This window comes from Ursus arctos, unplaced genomic scaffold (genome assembly GCF_023065955.2).
Source record: "Ursus arctos isolate Adak ecotype North America unplaced genomic scaffold, UrsArc2.0 scaffold_9, whole genome shotgun sequence".
In the NCBI taxonomy this organism is placed as follows: Eukaryota; Metazoa; Chordata; class Mammalia; order Carnivora; family Ursidae; genus Ursus; species Ursus arctos.
Window position 1 is genome coordinate 38,302,873 of NW_026623111.1, and position 27,219 is coordinate 38,330,091.

At 39.2% G+C, this 27,219-nt stretch overlaps 1 protein-coding gene across 1 annotated transcript in view; it reads right to left on the bottom strand.

The window, feature by feature from the left end:
- Nucleotides 1-27,219, bottom strand: part of TXK (TXK tyrosine kinase) — a 49,566-nt gene that overhangs the window by 12,008 nt on the left and 10,339 nt on the right. The window contains exons 5-13 of the mRNA XM_026508845.4: nt 26,837-26,891; nt 19,275-19,354; nt 18,225-18,352; nt 12,782-12,856; nt 10,002-10,173; nt 6,946-7,162; nt 4,907-4,971; nt 2,495-2,613; nt 867-1,024 (exon numbers count right to left, since the gene is read on the bottom strand). Coding sequence (XP_026364630.2) covers nt 867-1,024; nt 2,495-2,613; nt 4,907-4,971; nt 6,946-7,162; nt 10,002-10,173; nt 12,782-12,856; nt 18,225-18,352; nt 19,275-19,354; nt 26,837-26,891 — 1,069 coding nt within the window. The remainder of the gene's footprint in view (nt 1-866; nt 1,025-2,494; nt 2,614-4,906; nt 4,972-6,945; nt 7,163-10,001; nt 10,174-12,781; nt 12,857-18,224; nt 18,353-19,274; nt 19,355-26,836; nt 26,892-27,219) is intronic.

Consider the following 27,219-nt stretch of genomic DNA (forward strand, 5'->3'; position numbering starts at 1 on the left):
TTGCATACATCAAGGATCTTTATAAAATTAATACTTCTCTGGGATGTGAACAACTACATTGCTCTTGAAATATTGAGTTTGTCAGTATTCGTAGATTGCGAATCACGTGACTTCTTTTTCAGCCGGGAAGGAACTCCTCATCCAGCTGTGGTTTTTCTGCACGGACACTGTCAGAGGCAAAGGGAAAACTGTCAAAAGTCACAGGGGAGTCCGACATGAAGGGGAGAGGTGTGTGGAGTCTGTGCCCAGAAAAGACAGGACACGTCTGGCTTTATTTTTAAGCTTGGCATTTTGAGAACAAGAAAAACTGGACTGACCTCCCCCCCAACCCACAAAGGGGATTTCCTGAGGACAAGTTGTGGCGCACTTTCGGCCTTTATTCCTAGTCTGTCAGGAGTCTTGAGTGCCAAAAAAGAGATGAAACCCATCACCGTTAGCCTTGGAAAAGACAAATTACAATAGAATGAAGTAAATACAAACAACGCCCTTCTCCTTCGATGTCGACATTTACCAAACCTGATTCTACCCTTGGTTTCCACCCACCAGTTCTCAAAGGGAGGGAAACATCTCACCACTGAGGCTCTAGTCACCTCAAGAGTTTCTGCAAGAACCAATCTCAGACAAAGAAGGCTTGACAAAGGCGCTGAATTCCTCAGAGGAAAGGCCTTCGTTGAAAACAAAATGGGTTGAGGACTTCGTGGTGGGAGTTTCAGCGAGAAGGAGCACTTCCGGCTCTTGGCGATCCTTGTCAAGAAACAGACTCCTTTTGCTGGCCCGATGGAGGCCTGCGGGAATGTCTGTCACACTCAGGCCTGTTCCCAGATGCTGGGACTGCCACCGTTCCCGGGAACGTAGGGGGCACTCACCTCGTGCCAGCAGCTGTACATGACTTCGTAGACGGACATGGGCGCCAGCTGAGGACGGTACAGCCGGAAGCCTTGAGAAATGGCTTCCACAACTTGCAGATTTGACTTATTTTCAAACGGCATTTTTCCTTCCGTGAAAACTTCCCACATCAAAACTCCTACACACGAAATGCATGTAAACGAGAGGTTACTTGAAACTGAAAAGCACTGTTTCAAACTACAAGGACTTATTTTGCTCTTCCAGCCTCTGAATTATAGTCATTCAGAATAAGAACAGCTCTATCTAGGAATCAGACCGCGTGTGTCTTCATTTTCGAACAGGCCTATAATCTGAAAATATTCCAAGTGAAAACAATGCCTTTCTTTTCCACTGGTCTTGACCACCAGCATTTTCATTTCTAAGTACGCTCCTGTCTTCACACCCTGAAATCAACAAGCCTCTCTGCCGTTCCATAGAAAATGACAGAATTATGTGAGCCTCTGCTGCCTGCCAAGGCCAAGAGCTCACCAGCCAGCAGAAGGCACGCTCCCCTCTGCCCACTGCAAGATGAGACTGCTGGGTAGCGTATCGAGCAGGGGCGTGGTACATAAGGAGGTGCTCCATACTCATTGATTGGTTGATTAGTGAAACTCCCTCAAGGCCCCCATTTGAACTTCAGCTAATCATTCACTTTTTTTAGATTATGTATCTTGTATTGATTAGAGGCCAGGCATATGCTAGAGCCAGAAGAATCTAGAACCCAGTCCACGGGCTCCAGCAGCTCACGGTCCAGTGGGAGATAGAGACAAGTGGCCAGGTAAAACTCAGAAATTCTATTTGTTCTGCAACCACTTGATGAGGCCCCTGTGTTGCTGTCTGTTAGTCTTACAACTTGACTGCTCTCCCATAGAGCGTAAAATGTCACCTGCCAAAACTACCAAAGGCAGTGGAGAGCTGAAGTGATCAATGATACAAGTTTAACCTCACGTGGACAATAAAATTCACACCCTTCTGAGGGTGCAGAGGTCTCTCCAAACCCAAGAAGCTATCTGGGGAGGTCTGGGTGGAAGAGAATAGTTTATTGCAGATTGACCACCACTTTTTGAAAATCGACTCAAAGAACAATCTCCACTGGACATGGGTCTACGACATCTCTTTCTCAGTGAAGAACCTTACACAATATAAACTCCAATTGACAGTTCCCAAGGAGCCTGCATCTAAATTCCACAAAATCTGAAGGTAATAAAGTAAATGCGGTGGGTTGCTTAGTAGTTAGAAATGAAGTTTATTAATTACACTCGAAATTCAGTGACACCTTAGATCTATTTTCCTTGCAAGTCTCTGTTCCGGAAAAAAAAAAAAAAAAAAAAGGTGGCTGCACTTGTTTTCTAGATCAGTAGACTCTCTGTTATGGTTTTCCTGTAAATGCTCATCGGGAAAGGAAAAGATCGAAAAGGTAGACTTATATAAGAAGGTACATGACACCAGTTGCCAAAGACAACCTAGATGTGTTTAGAACACTGAAGACAGAAGCACAGTTACAAGAAGATCTTTCTAGAATCCCACATCATACTAAGAAATCAAAGCTTAAAGAAGTTTGGCCTTTTATTAAATCAATCTCCATCAAATGAATATTGAATTTACTCACCAAATGACCAGACATCAGATTTGCTGCTGTACTTGTTGAAATGGAAAACTTCAGGAGGGGACCACTTGATTGGGAACTTGGCTCCAGAAGAACTGATATATTCATCATCCAAAACGTACCTAAGGTCATTAGATTCAAAGCACACTGTGCTAATTACCTCCAAGTACTACTTAATTCAAACCCACTTAGTCTACTTTAAATTCTAAAAAAGAAACTAGGGGTGCCCGGCTGGCTCATTCAGTTAAGTGGTCAACTCTTGATTTTGGCTCAGGTCGTGATCTTAGGGTCCTGGGATCAAGCCCCCCCATCAGGCTCCCTGCTCAGCAGGGAGTCTGCTTAAGGATTCTCTCTCTCCTTCTCCCACTACCCCTCCCCTCATTTGCTCAATCTCTCTTCTCTCTCTCTCTCTCTCTCACATAAAGAAATAAATCTTTAAAAGAGAAAGCATTTTTCCCCCAAAAGTTTCTCTTCTTGTTACCAAAATGGGAAAGTATCCTATATAGTGATTTCTCCCCAAACCCTCAATTTATTTGGGTCTCAGAAAACCAGAGCGATTCTTCAATCCAAAACTGATTGGAATCAGGAACCCACTGATTATTTTAGTTATGACAAATCCTTAATGCTGCAAAGGAGCCTGCTGAGTGCTCTAACAACCAAGACTATAAAAAGGAAATAAAAAAATAAATATATATGGAAATGATAAATTTAAAGTTGGATGCCTTATTTTTTTTTCATATATATGTGTTTTGTGAGGCAGAAAAAGGGGGAAATAAGAGGACTGAACATAATACATTTGATGTGAAAAATGTCCAATGCATTAAAATGGCCCCATATGAAATCAGTAATAACTACCACTTCCTTTTAAAAATTACAAAATAGTAACCCCCTCTCTCTTTTGAGACTTGTAGGCAGGAACACCCAAGTAGGGGAACCCGGAGAGAAGAGCAGGAAGATGACGCCTAACTTGCAGCCCCGGAGTGTGCGGTACGGCATTTTTAAGTCTGTATTAGTGCTTTTCTTCACACTCTCTTTTTGTCCCCACGCACCCTACCTCACCCCACCTTCAAGCGCTTTATTGAGTCAGAAGTCATCCTACTAAGGGAAAGAGCGACTAACAGAAAACAAAAGAGAAAGAGCCATTTTTTCATAGCTTTTGAGTTTCAAAAGTCCAAGCTTTCCAGAGAAGGAGGAGGACTAAGCTGTTAATAAAATATTGGGGAGAATGGCTCATAAATCAGAGTGATGTCTCCCCCCCCCCACCCTCACCATTCTTCCCTCTAGCAAATGAACCTCTGGAGCTGGGAGGTAGGAGAGAATCAAGAATAAAGGGAAAGGGGAGGAGTATTAGACAGTAGTGGGTGACCGAGGCAGGGACCTGTCCCCCACACTCTCCAAGCGCTGCCTGGCTGACACGGCAGGGAAAGAAGGCCCCACTGTGGGTTGCTGGGATTCAAGAGCAAAACAGAGCCTGTGCCTCTTCCCCAGGTCAAGCCCGAGGAAAGGCAAAAAGATTCCAGAAAACAAATAGCTGTGAATGTGCCTAAGCAAATAGGGCCGTGAACTCCGGGGGTTCTAACCATGGAGAATGCTGGTGCGACAGCATCTTGCAGGCAGGAATTGGGGGTGAGTCAGCAGCCATCTACTTAGATGTTCAGCCAAGGACAAAGGAGGAGGATGGTGGCTGCAAGGATACCACTTGTCAGTGGCTAACAACAAGGACCAGACATGCCATCTCCAGTACATGGTCCCATGAAATTTGACCCCGAAGGGAGTCACGGGCATTGAATTTTTAGCAACCGGAAGGAAAGGGCGCTCAAAAGATCAATATCATTGAGCTGCAGAAAATCAGGTCAGATTTTCCACACTTGAGTCGCAGTCTTAGAGTCAACTACAGTGTACACTTGATCATAGAAATGCATGACAGCGACATGGAAAAATCAGAGCTCAACAAATTTATTCTTTTATCTTCAGGAAATATACATATATCAAAAAGCTTTTTTCTCAACCTCATGCATCAGACGAGTTGATTGAGACATTTTTAAAAATGTTAAGTTATGCCTGAAAATGACCTGAAAGAAGATCCGAAGAGTAGTCCAAAGTATCCATTCACCTCACAGCTAACATTGGGTCACGTCCTAAAATTCAAAGCAGGGCCACAGGCCAAGCAACCACATCAACACTTTCCTCCCAGGAAAGGAAGGAAGGAAGGAAGGAAGGAAGGAAGGAAGGAAGGAAGGAAGGAAGGAAGGAAGGAAGGAAAAGAAAGAAAGAAAGAAAGAAAGAAAGAAAGAAAGAAAGAAAGAAAGAAAGAAAGAAAGAAAGAAAGAAAAGCTATTGACATCCTCAGTTAGCTAGTAGACAGATGTAAGATTCCCTCTGGTGAGTAAAAAAAAATATTTATATATATTGTACCTCGTCATTCCGAAGTCTGATATTTTTACTATACTTGCAGCATTGACCAGACAATTCCTTGCTGCCTATAGAAAGAAGAAAAGAATCCACATTTGAATATAGTCTTCCTTTCAAGAGTTTCTACGCTCCTTTTCCTTAGTTTATTTGGGGCTGCACACTATCTCTCTGTATGAGCAGCCATGTTATTTTTTTGTTATATTGATTCAATATGTCTGCCCTCATGATGGATTTTAATGATTCTTCAAAGAAATAAAAAAAAGTAAAAAGCAATTTCAGTATTTTTCCTTTTAAAAGTTTTTAATCGTTCTCAACAAGTACCTGATAAACAGGACGACTACATCAATGAGATGTTAAACTATGAATCCTGTCATTAAAATCAGTGTGTATTTTTAAACAATGTATTTGATGCCAAAACAATTCATTTGCAGAGATCTTCATCAAAGCAAATCATTGATTTGGTTATCAAGCCTCGTGTAAGTCAACGGTTGGATAGATTCCGTTCTCTTCTAAACTGATATGTGCTTCAGTTAGTCCAAAAACAAAAGCAAGAAATGGAAAATGGTAAGCCGGAAGGAGCCAGTTTAGAAGATTCTGACAAGTGCTAGCAAGGATCTCCAAGCCGAACCGCAAGTAAAGTAAGTGCTTGACAGGGAAAAGACTCATGCTTTGCTGATAGATTTTAAATGGCATGAAGGTGGATAAAATAGAACACAAAAGAAAGCAATCAAGGAAGAAGCCAAGGATAGGGGGATCTGAGAGAAGCCACTTGGAACAAAGAGAATGACCAGAACCATCATCCAACGAAGTTCTGAATTCTAATCCCTGTCAGGAAAGACCGACCTGCAGAGACTAGGAAAGTAAGCTCGGTGAAATTGATGCCCTCTTCATCCCTTCAAAAATTTGTTCAATAGCTACTACGTGCTGGACACTGGAAACGTGCCTTGAGGGATACAGAACAGTGGTCTAAACGGCTATGAACGGGCTATGGGATGGTCTAAATGGCTATAGAAGGGCTATTGCTATGGAAGAGCTTTGCTGGGTTCTTCTATAATGCCAGGAGCAATTTTAAGTGCTTACACATATTAATTCATGTAATCCTCCCAACAAGCCCACAGGAGGAAGGTGCTGTAATTAATACCACGCCCCAGTTAACTAGCTTGTCCAGCGTCACACAGCTGGTAAGAAACAAAGGCCAGATTTCAACCCAGGCCGTCCACCTCCAGGGCAGGTGCTCTTAATCCTGGCTGCCCACTGAACTCTCCGGGGCATCTGGGGCAAGACAAGCTTTAATTTTTTCCTTTAGGATGTAATGTTCAGAGCATTCCAGCACAGAATGATTTAACATTTCTAGCCCTCCTCAATGATGCCAGTAACCCTGCTGTGATACTGTTACAACCAAACCACCTGCACATGGGGAAGGGAGACCAGTAACCTGTTCTTCACCACTGTCTGTCCAGCGCCTGGCAGAGTGCTTGGCCGATACTGGCCCTCAACACCATTTGATTATTGGTTGAAAGGAAGAAAAGTGCAAGTAATGGAAGAAGAGAGGGAAGGCGAGAGGAAAGAAAAGTAAATTAGTTTTGGTTAGTTGATGAGCGTGGTGGTTAACTAGCTCAAGGCATATTTAGAGTAATGCCTCACTTGGCTACAGCATCCAGGGGCAATTAAAAATAAAGCTACACTTCCCAGAGAATTACGTGAATAGGAAAGCATTTAGAAATTAAGCCAAAGGTATTTTATTTAAAATAGTGAAAGTCCTCAGGACTCCTGGGTGGCTCAGTCAGTTAAGCTTCTGCCTTTGGCTCAGGTCATGATCCCAGGGTCCTGGGATCGAGCCCCACATTGGGCTCCCTACTCAATGGGGAGCCTGCTTCTCCCTCTCCCTCTACCTGCCACCACTCCCCCTGCTTGTGCTCTGTCTCTCTCTCTCTGTCTGACAAATAAATAAATAAAATCTCTTTAAAAATTGTGAAAGTCCCCAATTGTCATATTCCTCAGTATAATGCATAGAATGATCAGCCACTGTGCATCCTACTTACTAAGTCCCTATGAATGAAGCAGTTCCTCTCCAGGTACTCCATCCCTTCACAGACATCCTGGCACATGCTCAGCAGCCCCTCCTTGGGAAGTGATCCCCTTCTGTCTCGGAGATAGCTCAGCAAGCAGCCGTTCTCCATAAACTCGGTGACGATGTACAGCGGCTTCCGCTGGATGCACACCCCATAGAGCTGCACCAGCCTGGAATGAGACAACTTCCTGTTGAAGAAAAACACACACCGGTGAGCAGACTCGTCTTGCACCTTGCTGAGACTCAACGTGCTGAGTCTCAACGGGTGATATTTACCAACTCTACGTAATTTTTGACATCAAGATACGAGAAGAATGAACCCAACCACAGAGAAAGTAGAACAGTTTCCTTTCCACTGTGCGCGCTGAATAAGTGGGGTCAAGAGTTCAAGTACTCCCCAAGTCACTGCACATACAGAGTGTTACGAGCTCCATACGCTATTTTTTCTGCTTTTCATCCTGTGAGCAAGCCTTTGGCTTCCTCATTACTGCTTCTCCTTGCTCGGGTCTTAACAGAGCTCCTGTTCCTTGAGTTTCAACTTTCCTAACTGCAGCTGCTCAGACAACTGGAGACAGATTGAAGGGAGGAAACCGTGACTGATGCATTAAAAAAGGAAAGAAAATTAAAATTTAAAAAGTAAAGGCATTAAAAAAGAAATCTTCGGATAAAGTTGGAGACTGAAAAACTCTTGCCAACTTGAAACCCTGTTCTGTATTTAGCAATCACAATCACAATCACAATCACACACACACATACACACACACACACACACATGTCCTTGAATATTGCCTATTAAAATACACACAGAACTCTTTAGTCATCTAAGCTTCAAAAGCTTAGTGTTTCTTCTGGAGCATAGCATTCAGTCCTAAAGGCTTGTTATGCCAAGTAGGCATCATGGAAAACAATATTCAAGTTAATGTTTGTAATTTTAGAAGAGGTATAATAAGCCAACTTCTCTGTTAGTCAAAAGTAACTTGAAATGTTACCTTTTTTCATTCATAGGGGTAAAATAAAATCAATGACTCCGGGAGATTATTTACCTTAAAATAATGTATATAACTGATTAATTGACATATTACCATAGAATTAGCACGCAAAACCATTATCAGTTAGTGGAAAAGAGGCATTCACCTACCTGATTTTAATCTGTTGGTATATACCTTGTATATGTATATTTTGCCTGATTTATCTTCGTCATTTATAAAGCGTATTTTCAGGGATGCCATGTATATGTACGCAGAATAATGGCAGGAAAGTCACTCTTGAAATGGAATGTTGATTTGCCATGAGAAAACCACCACACTGATACCCACGTATAAACATCTGAGAATTCAAACATTACGCTGCGTTTGCTTAGCAATGTCCCCGGAGCAGTGACAAGTACATTGACGGAACTAACACCAGCGATACAAGAGAAATCATTTGGGAGCTGGTCTGCCAATTAAACATGGCAGGGAAGACTTCCTGGAGGAGGTGACATTTAGATGACACACTTAACAAAAAGGAGTTAATATAGCATTACCAAGCTGTGTATCTCGGCAGCTAAGAGCTCAATGAGTGTCAGCTATGCAATTTTGTAAAGATGAATGTGTTTGCAACAGGATGTCAGAAGGAAATTTTTCTGCCTCACTTTCAAAAAAATCAGGAAAAATAGGCTGTGTTCAAACCCAAGAAATAAGCCATTAGCTTCATTCCTACCTCTGTAAACTTCCAGGAGCCATTGATATTTCTCACACTCCATGCATCTTTCTCCATCCTCAAAATATCATCCCCAGAAACCTTAACCCCAGATGCCCAATAAGGCTTGAACCTTTCAAGAATCCTCTCATCATGACATTGGACATCTCTAATTCTTTCTTGTTTCATAAGAGTTCCTACAGCTTCAACGTTCCCTGAACTAAACATCTCTCGGTCATTCTTATGATACCTATCGAGTCAACACAGCAGTATAATGTTTTGTTATTCCTTTAGATGCAGGAAAACTGGGGTCCGGTGCAGGTGGTACCAGGGAATAGAGCCCAGACAGATATGTGCCTGGGGTCACCTAGGGGCACAAAATCATCTTCGGGAAGCTGATATCACTAGAAAATTGTGTTTATGATAACTTCCCTTGAAATTCATTTTATTGTAACTGGATGGGAAGAGCATTTTGATAGGACACTTGGGAGAGGGTTGAGAGCCCTAAGAGATAGCATTGCTCTGCTGTTAAAGGAGAATGGGTCCAGTTAATCACTTCTGGTTTTTTGGTTGGTTGGTTGGTTGGTTGGTTCAGCTGACGTCTGTACATTTAGAACAGAACTAAATTGCTTTGGATAACAGAATCTAGGTAATGCCATCTGGGGGTTTCATTTCACCACATTGCTGCTCCTATAAGTAAGTGTTGAACAAAGACTTAAAAAATTCGATGGATTTGATTTGGCTTCTCCTGATCCAGCCCAGATTACAGACATAAACCACAGCCACATATTCAATGGAGTCGAAATGCTGATCTAGGAAATCACAGACATGATCCCATAGGAACAGCATCCAACAGGCCACAAGAGTCACTTCTGTTAGAGCTCTGGATCCCTAAATTCTCTGAAAGCAAATACTTTATCCTTATATGACTATTTAAACAAAATCAACATTTTTTACTTCCAGGAAAAGTGAAAGGAAGGAAGGAAGGAAGGAAGGAAGGAAGGAAGGAAGGAAGGAAAGACGGAGGGAGGGAGGGAGGGAGGGAGGGAGGGAGGGAGGGAGGGAGGGAGTAAGGGAAGAAATCCTGTAAAGAACATACACGCTTGTCACTTTCATGGATTACTTCATGTAATTCACACACTGATGCAGTGACAAAGGTATTGTTACCTCCATTTTATGGGTGAAGAAACTGAGGCTTGGAAAGGTGACATGGAGGTCAAATAATTTGCCCAGGTCACACAGCTAGCTTGGGCAGAGTGTGACATAAATGCAAGTGTGACTGCTCCAAAATCCACATTCTTTCCATGACATGTTGTATGCTGTGTATCCGGGTGTGTTTATACTCACATCATCACTTTAGCCTCTTCGATGAAATCCTCTTCGGACATGGAGCCTTCGCTGATGGCCTTGATAGCCACCCGGATGTGGGCTCGCCATTCACCTAAATGGACCACCCCAAACTGACCGCTTCCAATCTCCTTCACAAAAGCCAACTCAGCAGGATCTATCTCCCACTTTTCTAGAAAAGGAAAATATCCATGTTACAAGTTGGGAAAAATTTTAGCTAGAAGAGACTTAGGAATTATCTAGATCTTTCTGTTACAAAGAGGTTAAAAATGTTATCAGTGCAGGGAGCAGAACTATAATCATTTTTAATACCTCAAGGTCATTTACATGTGTAGTTCCAGAATTCAAGTTTAAAGATGCAAACTTGGCTTGCTTGGAGAGGAATTAAGGATATTAAAACACTTTAAAGATGAAAGGCAATACTTTGCATTTCTGAACCAAACCAACAATACTAGAGCTGGCCCCAAGAATATGTATGTCCCCATCTGTTTTTGTCCTGCTGAGTAAACTTGTGAGGCACAGAACATTTGGCCCCCCCTCCTCCTTCCCCCCCTTTCAAGTCTTCTATTGCTCCTCTGCCCACTCCCACCCCTAAAGGGCTTTTCTGCCTTGGCGTCTTCTAGGTTAAAGACTAACAAATTCACCTAATAAATACGTCCAAAGCTAGGATTCTAACTCACATGTATCTAAGTGTACGTTTGAAGTGAAATTTGTGTTATGGTATATTTCCCTTCCATAAAAGCCAAATGAGGAAAAAAGAACTCTTTTTAAAATAGCTCTCTTGAAAAACACTTGTGAAGGGTCACTATCCGTTTTTACATAGCAACACCGCCATCTGGTGGAATGTTAGAATAATGTATTTAAAAGAATTGTAAAGGCCCCCTCCCAATAGTAGGGTATGTTTTATTTATTTATTTATTTATTTATTTATTTATTTATATTTTATTTATTCATTTGACAGAGAGAGAGAGACAGTCAGTGAGGGAGGGAACACAAGCAGGAGGAGTGGGAGAGAAAGAAGCAGGCTCCCAGCAGAAGAGCCCGACGCGGGGCTCGATCCCAAAACTCCAGGATCACGCCCTGAGCCGAAGGCAGACGCTTAACGACTGAGCCACCCAGGCGCCCCAGTAGGGTATGTTTTAAAGGTAACATGGGAGACTATATTTATGACTTTGATACTGGCATAAGTTCATTCAACAGAATATAACCATAAAGGAAAATATTGACAAATTACACTTCATAAAAATCCTGTTAATCAGATACACCCCAGTAAGAGAGGGAAAAGGTAAGCCACAGATTGGGAGATGTCTCTAAAACATGTAAGAAGTAAAGAATTCCTACTCAAAATATGAAAAAATCAATTAGAAAAAGGCAGACAACTATGTTTTTAAGGGTAAAAAGCTGGAATAGACTATCTTTCACAAAAGAGAATACCCAAATGGCCACTTAAACCTATAAAAAGTTGATCAAAATAATCAGTCATCAGGGAAACGCAAATTTAAACCCCAATGAGACACCACTACTACACATACCAGATTGGCTAAAGTGAAAACCAAAGAAACCAACCCACAAGAATACTAAATATTGGCAAGGGCAAAAGCGTGGAGCAGCTGGAACCCCACACACTATTGATTGAAGCGTAATTTGGTATAAGCTTTTTGGAAAATGAACTAAATCTGAGTGTGTCCATACTCTATGACCCAGCAATTCTACTCTAAAGTATATATCCCACACTGTTGGAGCTTAAATGTGTACCGAACGTCATCAAAAGACACGCAAGAATGTCCATAATGATGTTATTTATGAGATAAAAATTGGTTTCAACCCAACTGGCCATCTAACGACAGATGGGTAAATCAACTGCGGTATAGTCGTGCAACGTCGCACTACACCACAATGGAGATGGACCAGCCACACCCGACACCACGGAGGAAGAGCAAGAAGCCGGGTACAAATGCACGGTGTGTTATTCCGTTTATATTAAATAGGCAAAACCAGGCAAAACTAATGGGCCTATAAAGTTATGAGTTAGGCACTGTTCTACATGTTAAAAAATTGAGACATTTATTTTTTAAAAATTAAATAGGACTATGCTTGACTTAAATAAATGGCTAATGGCAGAACTTTTATTATATATATTGTATTAAGGGCAGAGGAATAACCCAGGACCCATAATACCCTGAATCATTCTCCCATCCTAATTAAAATAGAGACCGAGTCCTGGTTATCTGTTACACTATATAATTATGTGATCATTTTCTCAGTACTTTCTGTTTCTCACTAAGGACAGAAATTTAAGGGAATAAAGTGTCACAAATTACAAAACAGAATTCTTTGACTCTTATTTATTCTCACAGATCTGCAAATATACATCTTCTAGAACATAGTTCAAATTAAACTTTCTATAGGTTGTATTTTAAAAAGGTGATGAGAACACTCTTTCGAGCAGGCTGTCTTGGAGAGCAGTCATTTCCCAGCCACCCCTGCACCCAGACAGCAACAGCTCACACAGCCAAATAAAAAGAATTCTAATTTATCAAAAGAGTTCCTGCTAATGTATAACGAAATTTGAAGTAAAACTGAAACACTTCTTTCCAAAATTTAAGTTGCTCTTGTGAGATGCATATATTTAAGTATCTCAGAAGGGGGGATTTAAACTTTAAGAGAAAAGCTATCTAGACATCTCAGAAAAGCTACGAATTTAAAGAACATAGAGGGAACTTGGGGATAGAGTCTTTACTGGATTTGATATTGTACTTGGGTCCACGTGCATGCATTACCATAGCTAAAACCAGCTGTGGCAGGCAAACAGCTGCCCATCAGTCCAACGGGGTAGCGGAGACGGGTCATGAGACCTGGGGAGAGAGAGAAGTCGGAATTTCAAGCCTACTTACTAACATAAAAGAAAAAAACAATATACCAGAAGACAGTGCCAATCTTCAAATAAATTAGGCAGAAAAGTATTCTCCATTAGTCTATTTACTTATTTTTCCCATTTTTCATAAAATAATATTTGCTCATTGGACACACATTTTAAAATTCAAGAAAAGACGGAGTAAAGATCTCACAAAATCTTCGCAGCCAGAGAAGCGCTGTTATCATTCTGGTGAACACCTTTGCAAAAATCTCTGCGTATATATTTGAAAGTATATACACACCCAATATGTTCCACAGAAAAGTAAATGTTTTGCTATAAGCTTTTTACACTCAGTATGTCTTTGATATAGGTTAGTGACTATAAATAGAGCTTAAAGTTATTTCTAAGATGTTACTATTGTAAAATATGCTGTATGTTTTTGAAACATAAATTTTTATGCACCTCTCAAATTATTGCCTTAGAATAAATTCCTTAAAAATGTGACTTCTTGATCAAAGCACATATACAAAAATTGTACTAATTCATTCAACCACCAATAGTGTTTAAGTGTACCCATTTTCTGACCCCACTTCTTGAGAGTGGTTTTTCTTTTTTTTGTTTTGTTTGTTTGTTTGTTTTATTTTTTTTTAAAGATTTCATTTATTTATTTAACACAGATAGAGACAGCCAGCGAGAGAGGGAACACAAGCAGGGGGAGTGGGAGAGGAAGAAGCAGGCTCACAGCGGAGGAGCCTGATGAGGGGCTCGATCCCATAACGCCGGGATCACACCCTGAGCCGAAGGCAGACGCTTAACCGCTGTGCCACCCAGGCGCCCCTGTTTGTTTGTTTTAAATAGCATGGTAGAGTAAATGAGACTTCTTTGGATTGGGTCAACATGTAGTATTCTGTCCCATCATTTTCAATTTAGTTCAACAAGTCTTTATTATTTATTTCTTCAACTAATGTTTACTCGGGGCCTACCTCGTGCCAAACATCATCTAGATGGTGGGAGACAGCAGTGAAGCAGTGAATGAGACAGAGATAGTCCCTGCTCCCCTAGAGCGTACATTTTAGTGGAGGAAGAGAAAAAAAACAAGTACATGCACACACAAGAAAAAGCAGCAGATGATAAGTGGTATGCAGAGTAGACAAAATGCAGCTTCTACTGATGGGTGCTCAGGGAAGGCCTTTCTGACAAGATGACAGCTATGTTGACATTAATTGACAAGGAGCCATCTTACAAAGATCAGGAGAAAAAACATTCCAGGCAGATGGAACAGCATGTGCAAAGGCTGGAAGACAGAAACAAACTTGGCCAGTATAAGAAGAGAAAGAAGCATCATTAAGTGTGTATTGTGTCAAGATACTGTTCTAGGTAGATCTCAAAGATTCTGGAGGACCAAAGATGAATCAGGTGAGGACTCTGTACTCAGGGGCTCCATCTCAGTGAGGGAAGACAGGCAGAGAATGGCAATTCCAATATAAAAGGAATAAGTCCGTGCTGGAAATACATACGATGCTCCAGGACACAGCGCCTCACACATTTTTGGATTCAAATGAAGATGAATATGACAAATGGAGTTAACCCATGAAGAGACTCTGTGAAGAATACTCCAGGCAGAGGTAACAGCATGAGATGATACCTAGAGGTATGAAGCAGGATGGGCTACTTGAGCAAAAGGTGAGAGACAGAAGAGGCAAGAAATGACACTTGAGAGGTAGATAATATTCTGGTTATGATGTTGGGGAATGTAAGCCATGTTAGGGAACATTACATCATCCCGCAGGTGAGAAGGAGCCATTGAAAGTCCCCAAATAAGGGAGAGGCACGGTCAGATTTACATTTTTGGTAGATCATTCTGACATCAGCATAGAGGATGCATTGAGGGGAAGTCACCACTGAAGATGAGAGCAGTTAAGACCATTACAGCTGTCCAAGTGAACAACGATTAGAACAGCTAGGAAACAAAGAGAGGCAGGAACCTATATGAAACACACTTAGGATATGAAATTCATTGCACTTGATAATTAATCAGAAGTTCTAGAACAAATAGTATGGAATCGCAAAAGGCCCTGAATAACCAAAACAGGCTTGAGAGAGAAAAACAAAGCTGGAGGTATCATGCTCCCTGATTCCAAACTATACTACAAAGCCATAATAATTAAAACAGTATGGTACTGGCACAAAAACAGACATGTAGATCAATGGAACAGAATAGAAAGTCCAGAAATAAACCCAAGCTTATATGGTCAGTTAATCTTTGACGAAGAAGGCAAACACATACAATGGTGAAAAGATCTCCATTGAAGGTCTCTTCAATAAGTGGTTCTGGGAAAACTGGACAACTATATGCAAAAGAATGAAAGTGGACCACTTTTTTACACCACATACACATACACACAAACTCAAAATGGATTAAAGACTTAAATCTAAGACCAGAAAACATCAAACTCCTAGAAGAAACCATAGGTAATAAGCTCTCGGACATCAGTCTAAGCGGTATTATTTTCATCTGTCTCCTCAGGCAAGGTCAACAAAAGCAAAAATAGACAAATGGGACTACATCAAACTAAAAAGCTTTTGCACAGCGAAGGAGCCCATCCACAAAACAAAAAGGCAACCTATTTGATGGGAGAAAATATTTGCAAACGTTATGCCCAAAAAGGAGTTAAAATCCAAAATAGATAAAGAATTCATACAACTCAATATCAAAAAAAGAACAAACAATCCAATTTAAAAAATGGGCAGAGGAGCCGAACAGACATTTCCCCAAAGAAGACATACAGATGGTCAACGGACACATGAAAAGCTGATCAGCATCCCTCAGCATCAGGGAAATGCAAATCAAGTACACAATGAGACAGCACCTCACACCTGTCAGAACGGCTAGTACCAATCAGACAAGCAATAACAAGTGTCCGCGAGGATGCAGAGTAAAGAGAACCCTCAGGCACTATTGGTGGGAATGCAAAATTGTGTGGCCACCATGGAGAACAGTGTGGAGGTTCCTCAAAAAACTAAAAGTAAAACTGCCATGCAATCCAGCAGTTCCACTTCTGGGTATTTCTCCAAAGAAATAAAAAACAATAATTTGAAAAGATAAATGCATTCCTATTGCAGCATTATTTAAACAGCCAAAATACAGAAGCAACTCAAGTGTCCACTGATAGATGAATGGATAAAGAATATATGGGTGGAATAATGAAATATTCTTCAGCCATAAGAAAGAATACATCTTGCCATTTACAACAATATGGATGGACCTAGAGGGTATTATACTATGTGAAAAAATCAGAGAGAGAAAGATAAATACTGTACAAACTCACTTATATGTGAAATCTAAAAAAACAAAGCAAACAAAACAAAAATGTAACATCTGTACAATCTGGTGGTTGTTAAAGTGAGGGGCTGGGCGTGATAGGATGGGCAAAATAGGGAAAGGGGATTAAAAGATACAAATTTTTTGTAGGAGATACAATGTATAGCATAGGGAATATAGTTAATAATATTAACAACTTTGTATGGTGACATATGGTAGCTAGATTTATTGTGGTGATTACTTTGTAATGTATATAAATGTTGAATCACTATGTTATACACCTGAATATACTATCGTATGGCAACTACACTTCAATAAAAGAAAGTTTTCCAATAACTGAAGAAAAGGAGGAGAAGAAGGAAAAGAAGAAGGAGGAGGAGGAGGAGGAGGGGGAGAGGGGAGAGGGGAGAACGGGAAGGGAAGAAAGGAAGGGAGGGAAAGGGGGGAGGGGAGGGAGAGGACACAGAGGGGGAGGGGGAGAAGGAAAGAAGTTATCCGTTAAGGAGACTAGAATCATCTCTTGTGACTCTGATGTTTCCAGCCCCTGTAACTGGCAGGATGATGACACTGTTGTCTGACATGGACAATAGGAACAGGAGTAGGTTTGGAGGGAAAGCAGTGGTTAAGATGAAGATAATTGATGTACATTATAACAAAAATATCAAGCCCTAAAGCAATCTTATAAGGCAGAAAATGAAACCTTCCCTTACCCCCAGTGTCATTCCCCAGAGGTAAACATTAAGTTTGTAGTCTGTTATAATCTTATTAGTTTAAAAATTATTGCCTAAACTTCAACAGAATTTTTCTATGCACACATACGTGTGCATTTTTGTTTACAAAAGTGGGACTATATTCTCATATACTGCTTTGCACTTTTTCTCTCTTTACTAAATAACTTATCGCTGAAATTTCTTCATGTCGGCACATCCTGATCTACCCTAGTATTTTTTTTAACCACACCAGCATAACCACTCTGTTTCTCAAATTTTTTCTTTGAAAGGAAGGAAAAGAAGACTGTGAAGAAAAAAACTCAGAACTGATCTCCTGATTCTAAGGATTTCTATCTCTAGACACAAACACATCCTCCCTGGTCCCACTCAGACTCACCGCTACTTTCTCGCTAACCAAACTCCCAGAGACCATCTAGAATGTCCATGCGGACTCATCCCATAAATGGATAAAAATGTCCTTGGATTTACTCTTGATATTTAGAACCAGTGTAATGGAAAAGTGGCCATTTTCCAAAAGGTTTTTTTTTTTTTTGTCAACCTAACTTTTCATAAAAAAAATCTAAAAAAGTACTGTATGACAAGAAGTCAAAACAACATGAAAAGTTATAGTGGGTTCCAAATTCTATAATGTTGAGGTAAGAAGATTCTCCTACTGGTTCAAAGTGAACTGGGACAGGTTGGGTGAGGGCTGAAGGCCAGAGCTGTGATTGTAATTGTGGTGGAACTTTCTGGAATCCTATATCTTTCCATAGATGATAAGTTTGCAAAATTAGCAACTATTGCAAACAACATCTGGGGAAGGGGTTTAAATGATGCCTCTGCCTTACTTAAGTCAAATTTTAACTGTGAAAGGCTGTGTCTTATACAATTTTTTTGTGTTCTCCAAACAAGAAAGAACAGAGAATGAGATGTTGAAGGGTAATTTTCTTTACAATTGAAGTAGAGAGCAAATTCATGGGGCCAAAGAGAAGGAAGCATGATTATCGAGGGAACTGGAAACTCCATTACACTTAGCCTTATGTAAATTCCAAGAACAAATGCATTGATGATTACATTGCCTTTTGCTTCTCTGCCAGCTATCATTTTTTTCTAACCTGGCAGAAATGTAAAAAAATCAACCTACCTCTTGTCCCCTGACTAGAAAAACAAAGAAGCATCAATGAGGAGAAATGTTCAGAACACAGGTTGTATTTTGGGCTCTTACAGATCTCTGCAGGGGTATTTGTTCCTGTTAAAAGTGTCTGAGATCAAAGATACATTGCCCATCTGGGGCCAGGCTCCCTGACTCCCCCAGCCCAAAGCTGCTAACTTACCTGCCGCATTGTGCTGGTGATACCAGATCAAGTCAGGGATTGATTGAAAGAGGTGTCTTTCAGCCACGTACCACTGTCCTGAGTCATTCTTTTTAATCTGGTAATGTTTGATGGTAGCCTCCATATTTCTACAATCCATAAAATGTGAGTTCGTGAACAAGCAAAAGATCACTTTGGAACTAAGTCAATTCATGAAGCAATAGGACTCCACCTCTAAAACTTTGATCCTAGTGACACTACACACTGCAGAACGGGTTAGATTCAACTGGTGCCTCACCATCCCCTGGTAAATTCCTGAGCTTATTGGGTCCTTAGATTCAAACATAACTTCAGCCAAAGTTGTCTAGTTGACAACTCCAGTGTCTAAAATAGTGAGCCCAACAGGGACACTTACAAGTATTTGCTGAATATCAATATCAGTTCAATGAGTGAATAAATGCACTGCGAGGGATGTAAGGAGATATGAAACAAAGAAAGGAGGAAAACCAATAGAGGGTATATTGATGAGCGGGTTTGCTATGAGCTCCTGGGACTCTAGGCAGCCATGGGAGACTGTGGAACACGTCTGAGAATTGTCCCACGGAAGTGCACAGGAGCTGAGGGGCTAATCTGCCATTCCTCATTGATGGAGGGTTGCTCCTAGGATGCTAAGTCTCAGGCACTTCCAGTCTACCCACGGGAACCCCGAGTTCCCACAGCCAGAGGACATCCTCCAGCAGAAAGGCACGGGAAGCTTTCTGAGTGCAGGAGAACGCTCTGTGGGCAAACCCCAGGGTAAGGCAAGGGATACGAGGAAAGCACCACCACTGTCCGTTGTCACTAAGCCAACTTCCTCATGATTGAGAAGAGGAGATGGGAGAAGTCACGTGACTTGTCAATGTCACACAAGGAGCTTATTAGGAATGCAACTAGAATCAATTAGTTGTACTAACTTCTAGGCCAGCAATCTTCTGTGCTAAGCTCTCTTTTTCTCCATGTGACAGTGTCTCCATGAGAAAGATTGTCCCAAGGATTGTTATCTCTAAAGTGATCAGAATCACAACTGCTTACCTTCTAGCTTTTATAAACACAGAAATTGTGTAGGATCCCAAATGTCTTGAATCTCTGACGATAAATGCACCTTCTTTAGACTGCAAAACAATTCATTGTACAAATTAAGTCCTTATTAGGAAGAAAAACAAACCTACATCTCAGGAACGAAAACTAAACCATACTGACTTATTATAAGTGGATGAGATTGTTTTCACAAATATATGCCATCTTATCTCCCTTATATGTTAAGAAGTCACCCCTATAAAAATATTTAATTGGGACAAGAATTTATAATTTTTAGGAGTATTTTTAAAACCTTGTTCCTGATTTTTCTAAGAAAAATTCTGCATTTGACAACCTTGTACCCCACCATCTCGTTATTTTTGTTATATCGATCAACATAATAGATACACATCGCTGATGAATAGGAAGCACTGTGAGACAGACCAGCAGGTTGTATTTTGGAAGAAAAGAAACAACACGCAGGTGGGGTGAGGGAGGCTGCGAGAAATATATCTGGAAAAGCGGGGAGTGGAAAGTGAGCAGAATCCATGACAGGGATGGAGAGAGAAAAAACTTTGAGGGAGTCTGGAGAGAAGAGAAGAGGAGTGATTTTAGTTGTCGCCAGGGTATATGGGAGAGACAACAGAATCGGCAGGAGAGAAGAATATTGTAAGTTTGATGGTAGACTATGAATTGGATTCCCACTGACATCCTCCGGGAAACCCCAATAAAGCTGTAAATTGTTTTCAAATGACTTTGAATGTTGGACTGTTTGGTTTGTGTTGTTGGTTTGATATTGTAAAAAAAAAAAAAGTTTTCACCTTTTACTGTGTGTTTACACATGTGGGGAGGGAACATCTCAGCAGCTTGCCAAACGTGTGAAAGTTTACACTTTCAAAGTGCCAACAAGTTGCCTGAGAACTGCCCAAAGCCAACACTATGGTGCGACCCTCAAGCAGAGTCTTCTCCTCCTGCTAGATGCTTACCAAGAAACAAGCCTCATTTTCTGGTCAAACTTTTAAACCAAAAAAATCTCTTACAGCCATTTAAAATAATAAAAATCTAGCTTTTATTGAATTCCTACCATGTCCACGGATTGTGTTACATACCACAGAGGACAGAAGACGGAAAAGATGAAGAATCAAAAAGTAAGGTTGTATGTACAGCAGACACGTGGGTAGTCTATACACTTACATATGCATATATACCATGCGTTTAATCAAGTTGTATAAGTAGGGACCTTCTCTTCGAGGTGGAGAGAGTGCAAACAACAGTCATGACCACAAAGCAATAAAAGTAGAAATTAATAACAAGCCCCAAAGGAGAAAGCTACTACTGCACATACATTTTTAAGTTCTCTTTTTTATATTACTCAAGGAAATTCAAATAAAAATGAAAACATCTAGAAAACAATAAGGAAATGTCAAATATCAGAGGCTCTACTATACAGGTCAAACAGCACTCAGTCTTACTGCTTACATCAATAAACAAAGGAAATTCGAAATCAATGTATCTACCTCAAAAAGTTAGGACAAGAACTAAGCCAAGTAGAAAAAAGAAATGAAGGAAGACAAAAGCAGAAAATAATCAATTATAAAAACAAAAATATAATAGAGCTAGTCATTAAATTCAAAATCTGGTTATAGAGGGGAAAACAATGAAATAGGTAGGTTGCTAACCAATCTCACTGATAAGTAATAAGGAAAATATATCCAAAAGGTAAGCCACAAAGCTCCAGGAAAAAAAAAGAAAGAATCACCTTGACTCTACACAATACATTTGAAAACTTCAGTGAAATGAGTGATTAAGTAGCAAAACATAAAACTTATCAAAATTGATTCCAGAAGATCTGGAAATATTAATGGACCTACTGAATGGGAAAATGGATAAGGTTTTAAAAGAGCTACAACATTAAAAACACCACAGAGACGTATTGTGATGTTGCATGATTCCAGGGCATGTGAAAAGAAGAAAAACTTCTGAATTTTTATATAAAGTGGTTTTAATATCAACACCAACAACACAGTAAAGATTGTGCACAAAAGGGAAAACTGCCAACAAGTCTCACTCATGTCCACTCAAAAATCCTAATTAAATATTAACAAACAGAATCCATAGCACAGTGGAAGAATAATATACCATGACCAAGAGGGATTGCATTCAGAAATAAAAAAAATAATTCAATATTAGGGATTTTATTCATATAATCCATCCTGTGAATAGGTATGAGGAGAAAAATCTCATGAACATCACCATAGATATTGAAAGAGCATTTGACAAATTTCAACTTCTAGAATCAGTTTTCTTTAAATGCTCAGTAAAATAGTAATATATATGTACTTCCTTAACACAATAGCCCATATTTACATTAGTCCCAAGTCCAGCATTTTGCTTTCTGTGGGAATCATTCCAACTAAAATTAGGAAAAAGAAATGCCCACTGTCAGCACTGGTATTTAATATTGTTCTGAGATGCCAGCTAATGCAATTAAATGAGAGGAAAAACAAAAAACAAAAAACCGACCAAGAAATACTGTATTAAATTGTGAAGAGGAGCTGACATCATCACTGTTTGCTGTTGATAAGAGTCTACCTGAAACTCATGAGAATTAACCAAAAAACTGCTACCACAGGTGTTTTTTGAATTCATCAAAGTCTTCTGTTACAAAATTAATTCACAGAACTCAAGAGTTTTCATAAGTAAAAAGGAAAAAAAAGACAGCCATTTATAGTAGCAACAAAAAAATAAAATACCTTAAAATAAACTTACAAATAAATGTGCAAAGGCAATATGAAGAAAACTTGAAAATGTTCCTAAAGGGGCACCTGGGTGGCACAATCAGCTGGGCCACCACCGCTTGGTTTCTGCTTGGCCATGTCTCAGAGTCTTGAGATCAAGCCCCGCGCTGGGCTCTGCGCTCAGCCTGGAGTCAGCTTGGAGTTTTTCTCTCTCTTTCCCTCTGCCCCCTGCAACCGTGCACGTGCTTTCTCTCCCTCTCTCTCTCTCTCTCTCAAATAAATATATAAATCTTCAAAAATAAATGAGTAAAATGCTCCTAAAGAATATAAAGATGTTTGCTTTTCTCATTAGGTTTTCAATCTATCCAAGATTTATTTTTGCTTGAAGTAGGGACCTAATTTTAATTTTTTTCTGTAGGAATAATTAATATACGGGTCCCAGAACAAACTGGTCCCAAGCCCCACTGATTTGTAATGCCCAAACAATTTTCCCTAAATTTCTGTAAATTTAATGCACCAGCAGGAAGCTTTTTAAAGCTAGGCAAAATAATTGTGAAGTTCATATGTATAAAATATAATAATAATACGCAACTAATGAATCATCAAACTTTACATCAAAAACCAGGGATGTACTGTATGGTGACTAACATAATATAATAAAAAAATATTTAAAAAATAAATAAATAAACTATCAATATATTTTGTGACCAAAAAAAAATATATATATATATATATATCTCCAAAGTATATCTGGAAAAGAAGAATGAGGGAGCCACACGAAGAGAGCACCAGTATTTCCAATATTATAAAGGCATCACCTAAATACACAGGCTGATCAATGAAACCAAGTAGTGAGTCCAGATGTAGTCCAACACAGTTGTGTTTATGATGAAAGTGGCACCTCAGATCAGTACAGAAAAGATAAACACTTGGTAACCATCTAGAAAAACAATCAAATCAGATCCATACCTCACTCTACATCAGGAATAATTACAAATGAATCAAACATGCCTACGTAAAAAATAAAACCACTAAAGTAATCAAGAAGCATGGGAATTTTTTTTTATAAGCTCAGAGTGGGTAGGATAATTCTAACCTGACACAAATCCTAAAGCTTTACACAAATATGTCTGATAAATTCAAATACATAAAATTCAAGGACTATTCATACAAAAAATATGTATATGACAATTGAAAAACTGGGAAAAGTATTGCCACATATCACAAAGAGCTAATTTCCTTAATGTAGCTACATAGGTCCTACAAATTGTGAGGAAAGCATTAAAAAAAAAACCCAAAATTTTGCAAAGGATATGAACAGACAGCTTACAGAAAAGGAGATACAAATATATAAAATTTCATTTACACAGAGATGCTTAACACTCCTGGGATAAGAGAGATGTACATGAAAGCCACACTGAGATGAGATGTCAGAGAGCAAAGTGCCACACGTATCATTAACACTTGCCGGAAAGGTTGTGAGAAAATGAGCGCTCTTACATTTTTAGGAGGTATATAAATTGTACAGCTCCTATAAAGCATATTTTAATACCTACCAAAATTAGACACGTACATTCCCTTTGACCCAGAATTTCTATCTTGGAGGATTTATCCTTCATATATACTCACATAAATGGGAAAAGATGTGTAGGTAGGTTCCTATGGCAGTACTGTTTTAAGAGCAAAAGAGTGTATACCACTTAGATTCCCATTAAATTTTTTTAAAGATTTTATTTATTTATTTTAGAGAAAGAACACAAGCAGGGGGAGGAGACGAGGGGGAGGCAGAGAGAATTCCAAGCAGACTCCGGGCCAAGTGCAGAGTTCCCTGCAGGCGATCTCACAACCCCAAGGTCATAACCAATTGGAAACCAAGAGTCCAGTGCTCCACCCCTCTATTAAATTTCTTAAATAAATTGTGATATGTCCAAAGTAAGAGATACTAAGCAGGTGTAGAATGAATGAGGACACTTTCTGTGTACTGATGTGAAAAGTTTCCTTCTCAATACATATTGCTGAGTGAAAAAAGTAATGTACACAAGAGTATATGTAACATGTTACCATTTGTATAAAAATAATGATATAAGAAAATTTATTTCTATTTGTTTGTGTATGTATTAAGTATCTTGAAAGGACACAAAATAAACTAATAATAGAGGTTGTCTATGAGGAAGGGAACAGGCATCTTAGGGACAATGATGGAAGGAAACTTCAAAATCTTTTGATTTTTAAACTGCATGAACTTACTACTGAAATATGAAATAAATAAAATTATAAGATACTTCTATAAAAATTTACACAATCAATTTAAAAATAAAGTAGGCAATTCTCCATGTAAATATAAATTATCAAACATCTCAAGAAGAAAAGGAAATTAGATCAGTCATCAAATATCTGTTTGAAAAAGCAGCATGTCCAGAGATACATATAACTTCAAGGAGCAAATAACTTCTTTCCAATATAAACTATTTTAAAGATTGGAAAGAGACAAAACCTCATGTCCCAACTCATTTTATGATGCTAGTACAGCCTTTATACTAAAACTAAACAAATAGAGTGGGAAATTAGAAGCCAGGCCTCTTGTGAAATAACAGGACAAATGCTAAATAAAGTGTTAGGAAACTCAGACTAGGAATATATGTATTTTAAATGCCTCATGACCAAGTAGGATTTAATCCAGGTACTTTAAAAAAGTAGAAAACATATAAATTACAAAAATATTTTAAGATATATGGGAAAAATATGTATATTTTTAAAAATATCCACACACGTAACACACACACACACACACACACACACACGCACACTTTAGACAGATTGGGACCTAAATATGAAAAGCAAATCTTTAAACCATTTAAAAGAAAATATAAACTTCCTTTATTACTTCAGGAGAGGGAAGAATTTATTATACTAAAAAAGGAAAAAAGATCATAAAAATTGAGAAATTTGATTAACATTTTAAAATTAAAAATAAGAAAAGAGCATTAAAAAATTTTAGGGCCAAAAATCAGAAGAAAATAGTGGTAACATATAACCGACAAAAGATTCAGAATATACTTTTAAAATACATATCAATCAGTTACAAAAGCAAACACACTATAGAAAAATGAGCAAAGAATATTAGCAGTTCTGTAACAGCAGAGGAAGCCCAACTAGCCCGCACACACGAAAGTCACCCAACTGAACTGTTTATCAAGGAAACGCACATTTTAAAATATATATACAATTTCTCAATGAATTGAAGGAACATATGAAGCTACCATCTGTTGGCAAGAACGAAGGAGACCAGTCTTCTCATTGCTTATAAGAATATAAATTAGTACAAGTACTTTGAGTCATGATTTCAAAATATCTAGTAATGCTAAGTCTGCACATAGTTTCTGACCCGATCATTTCTGGGTATAACTGAAAGAAACCCTTGCCCTTGTGTACCAGGTGATACGTACAAGGAAGTTCTCGGCAGCATTGTTCATAATACTAAGAAGTTCAAAACAAGGTGAATGATTAGCAATACGTTTTGGTATACTCATATAATGAAATATAGCAGTTAAAGGAATGTGTTTGCTCTTTATGTATCCAGGGGAAGGAAATTGAAATACAATGTTTCATTAAAAATCAACATACATATGATCTCCCTTAGGTCAAATGTTACAACACATAACACTATAGGTTGTTTATGCATCCATATACGATAAAAATATAAGCACACGGTTGCAATGAGAGCACATTTGTGCTGTTTGGGTTATGGGTGTGCGGGGGGTTGTTACCTAGTTCCCCATTCTAGTCTTCGTAGGGAGGTCAGCCCCTGGCTCTGTGCTGGCTTCCGGTCAGGCGCAGAGTCTCTCCTGCTGACCCCGCACAGCCCCTGGGTTTTTGGCTGTATCACCTGTGACTAACTTGCTTACTGTGGACTGACTTGAGAACTTTCCTTCTCCAGTTCTGCCTACTTGTCTTTAACACCTTTGTCCGTTCTAGACCTACTAATATCACTTTACGGGAGGCCACCTGCTGTCACCATGCCAGGTGGGTACCACATCTGCTGCCACATCCCGCTTCCTCCTAGCCAGTGCAGCCGTCTGAGACAGGGTGTGTGTCCCTTAAACTCTAAGCCCCTGCTATTTACCAGACCTTCCCTGGGTCTTGAGCCATTACTGGCACTGACTTTTTAGTTACAGAACTGATTCTTTCTCACTCCCATTTCTAGATTTCCTCAACATCCGACAGCAGTGCAAAGTGACACACATACCTCTTACCTAGTTTCTAGGTTTGACTCTACATTTACCCCCAGTTCATATTTACCGTCCGTTGGAAACTATATGCAGTTTTGTTTTGCTTTGACCTAAAAGAGCAGTTTTGATCTGAGTTTGATATTTTGGCTACCCTACTCTTCCTTTTGTTCCCAAAGAACAAAGAAAGTGCAGCACTCAGTTTTTTTTCTATATTTGTATTTTTTAAGAAGCCTTAGCTAAGCTCAGAAAGACAGAGTGTGTATTTTATCGTCCGTGATGCAGAGATATATGGGCAATTCCAATACAGACTCTACTGCCGAGCGCGCTTTGGAGTGAATGAGGAGTTTGGGTAGGTTGGAGTTGAAATCATTTCAGGAAAAATATATTTCTCAAGTTACAACGAAAGGCAATGAAAAACATGAGCTCATACAAATACACCTGGTTTACAACTTATCGGAAAACGCGCAGTAGAGATAAAGTTGTAATAATATTTTAGAACTGAAAAGAACAGGAAGTAATAAAACTTTTTAGTTTGGTCAAATCTTTACAATGTACATCTCTCAGAAATTTTGAAAATATCCACAAGTTATTCATGAATAAACGGAATTACCTCTTGTGTCAAAATACGTTCTGCCTGATTTCTGGTAATGTTTCTATGGTACCACCTGTAAAAGCAATAAAAATAATTTTAAAATTTTATCTTCCATTTTTTCCAGAAAAAAATACCCCTGCTTCATTTTCTTCATTTTTAAGAACTTTATTCCAGAACTGATTTTAGAAAGTTGAGTGTTTTTAATTCTGACAAACAACAATGTACTATTAAGTGTCATTAATTTAGTGTAATAGTTTTATTAATTGCTAAGCCAATATCTAGTTTATTCTATCATATCTCAATTTAGCTTTCTGACACATACTCAGTATATGATTTTGAGTGATTTAATCTCCTGAAAATTTTCATGGAAGGTATGTGGTTAAGAAGTCATCATCTTCAAT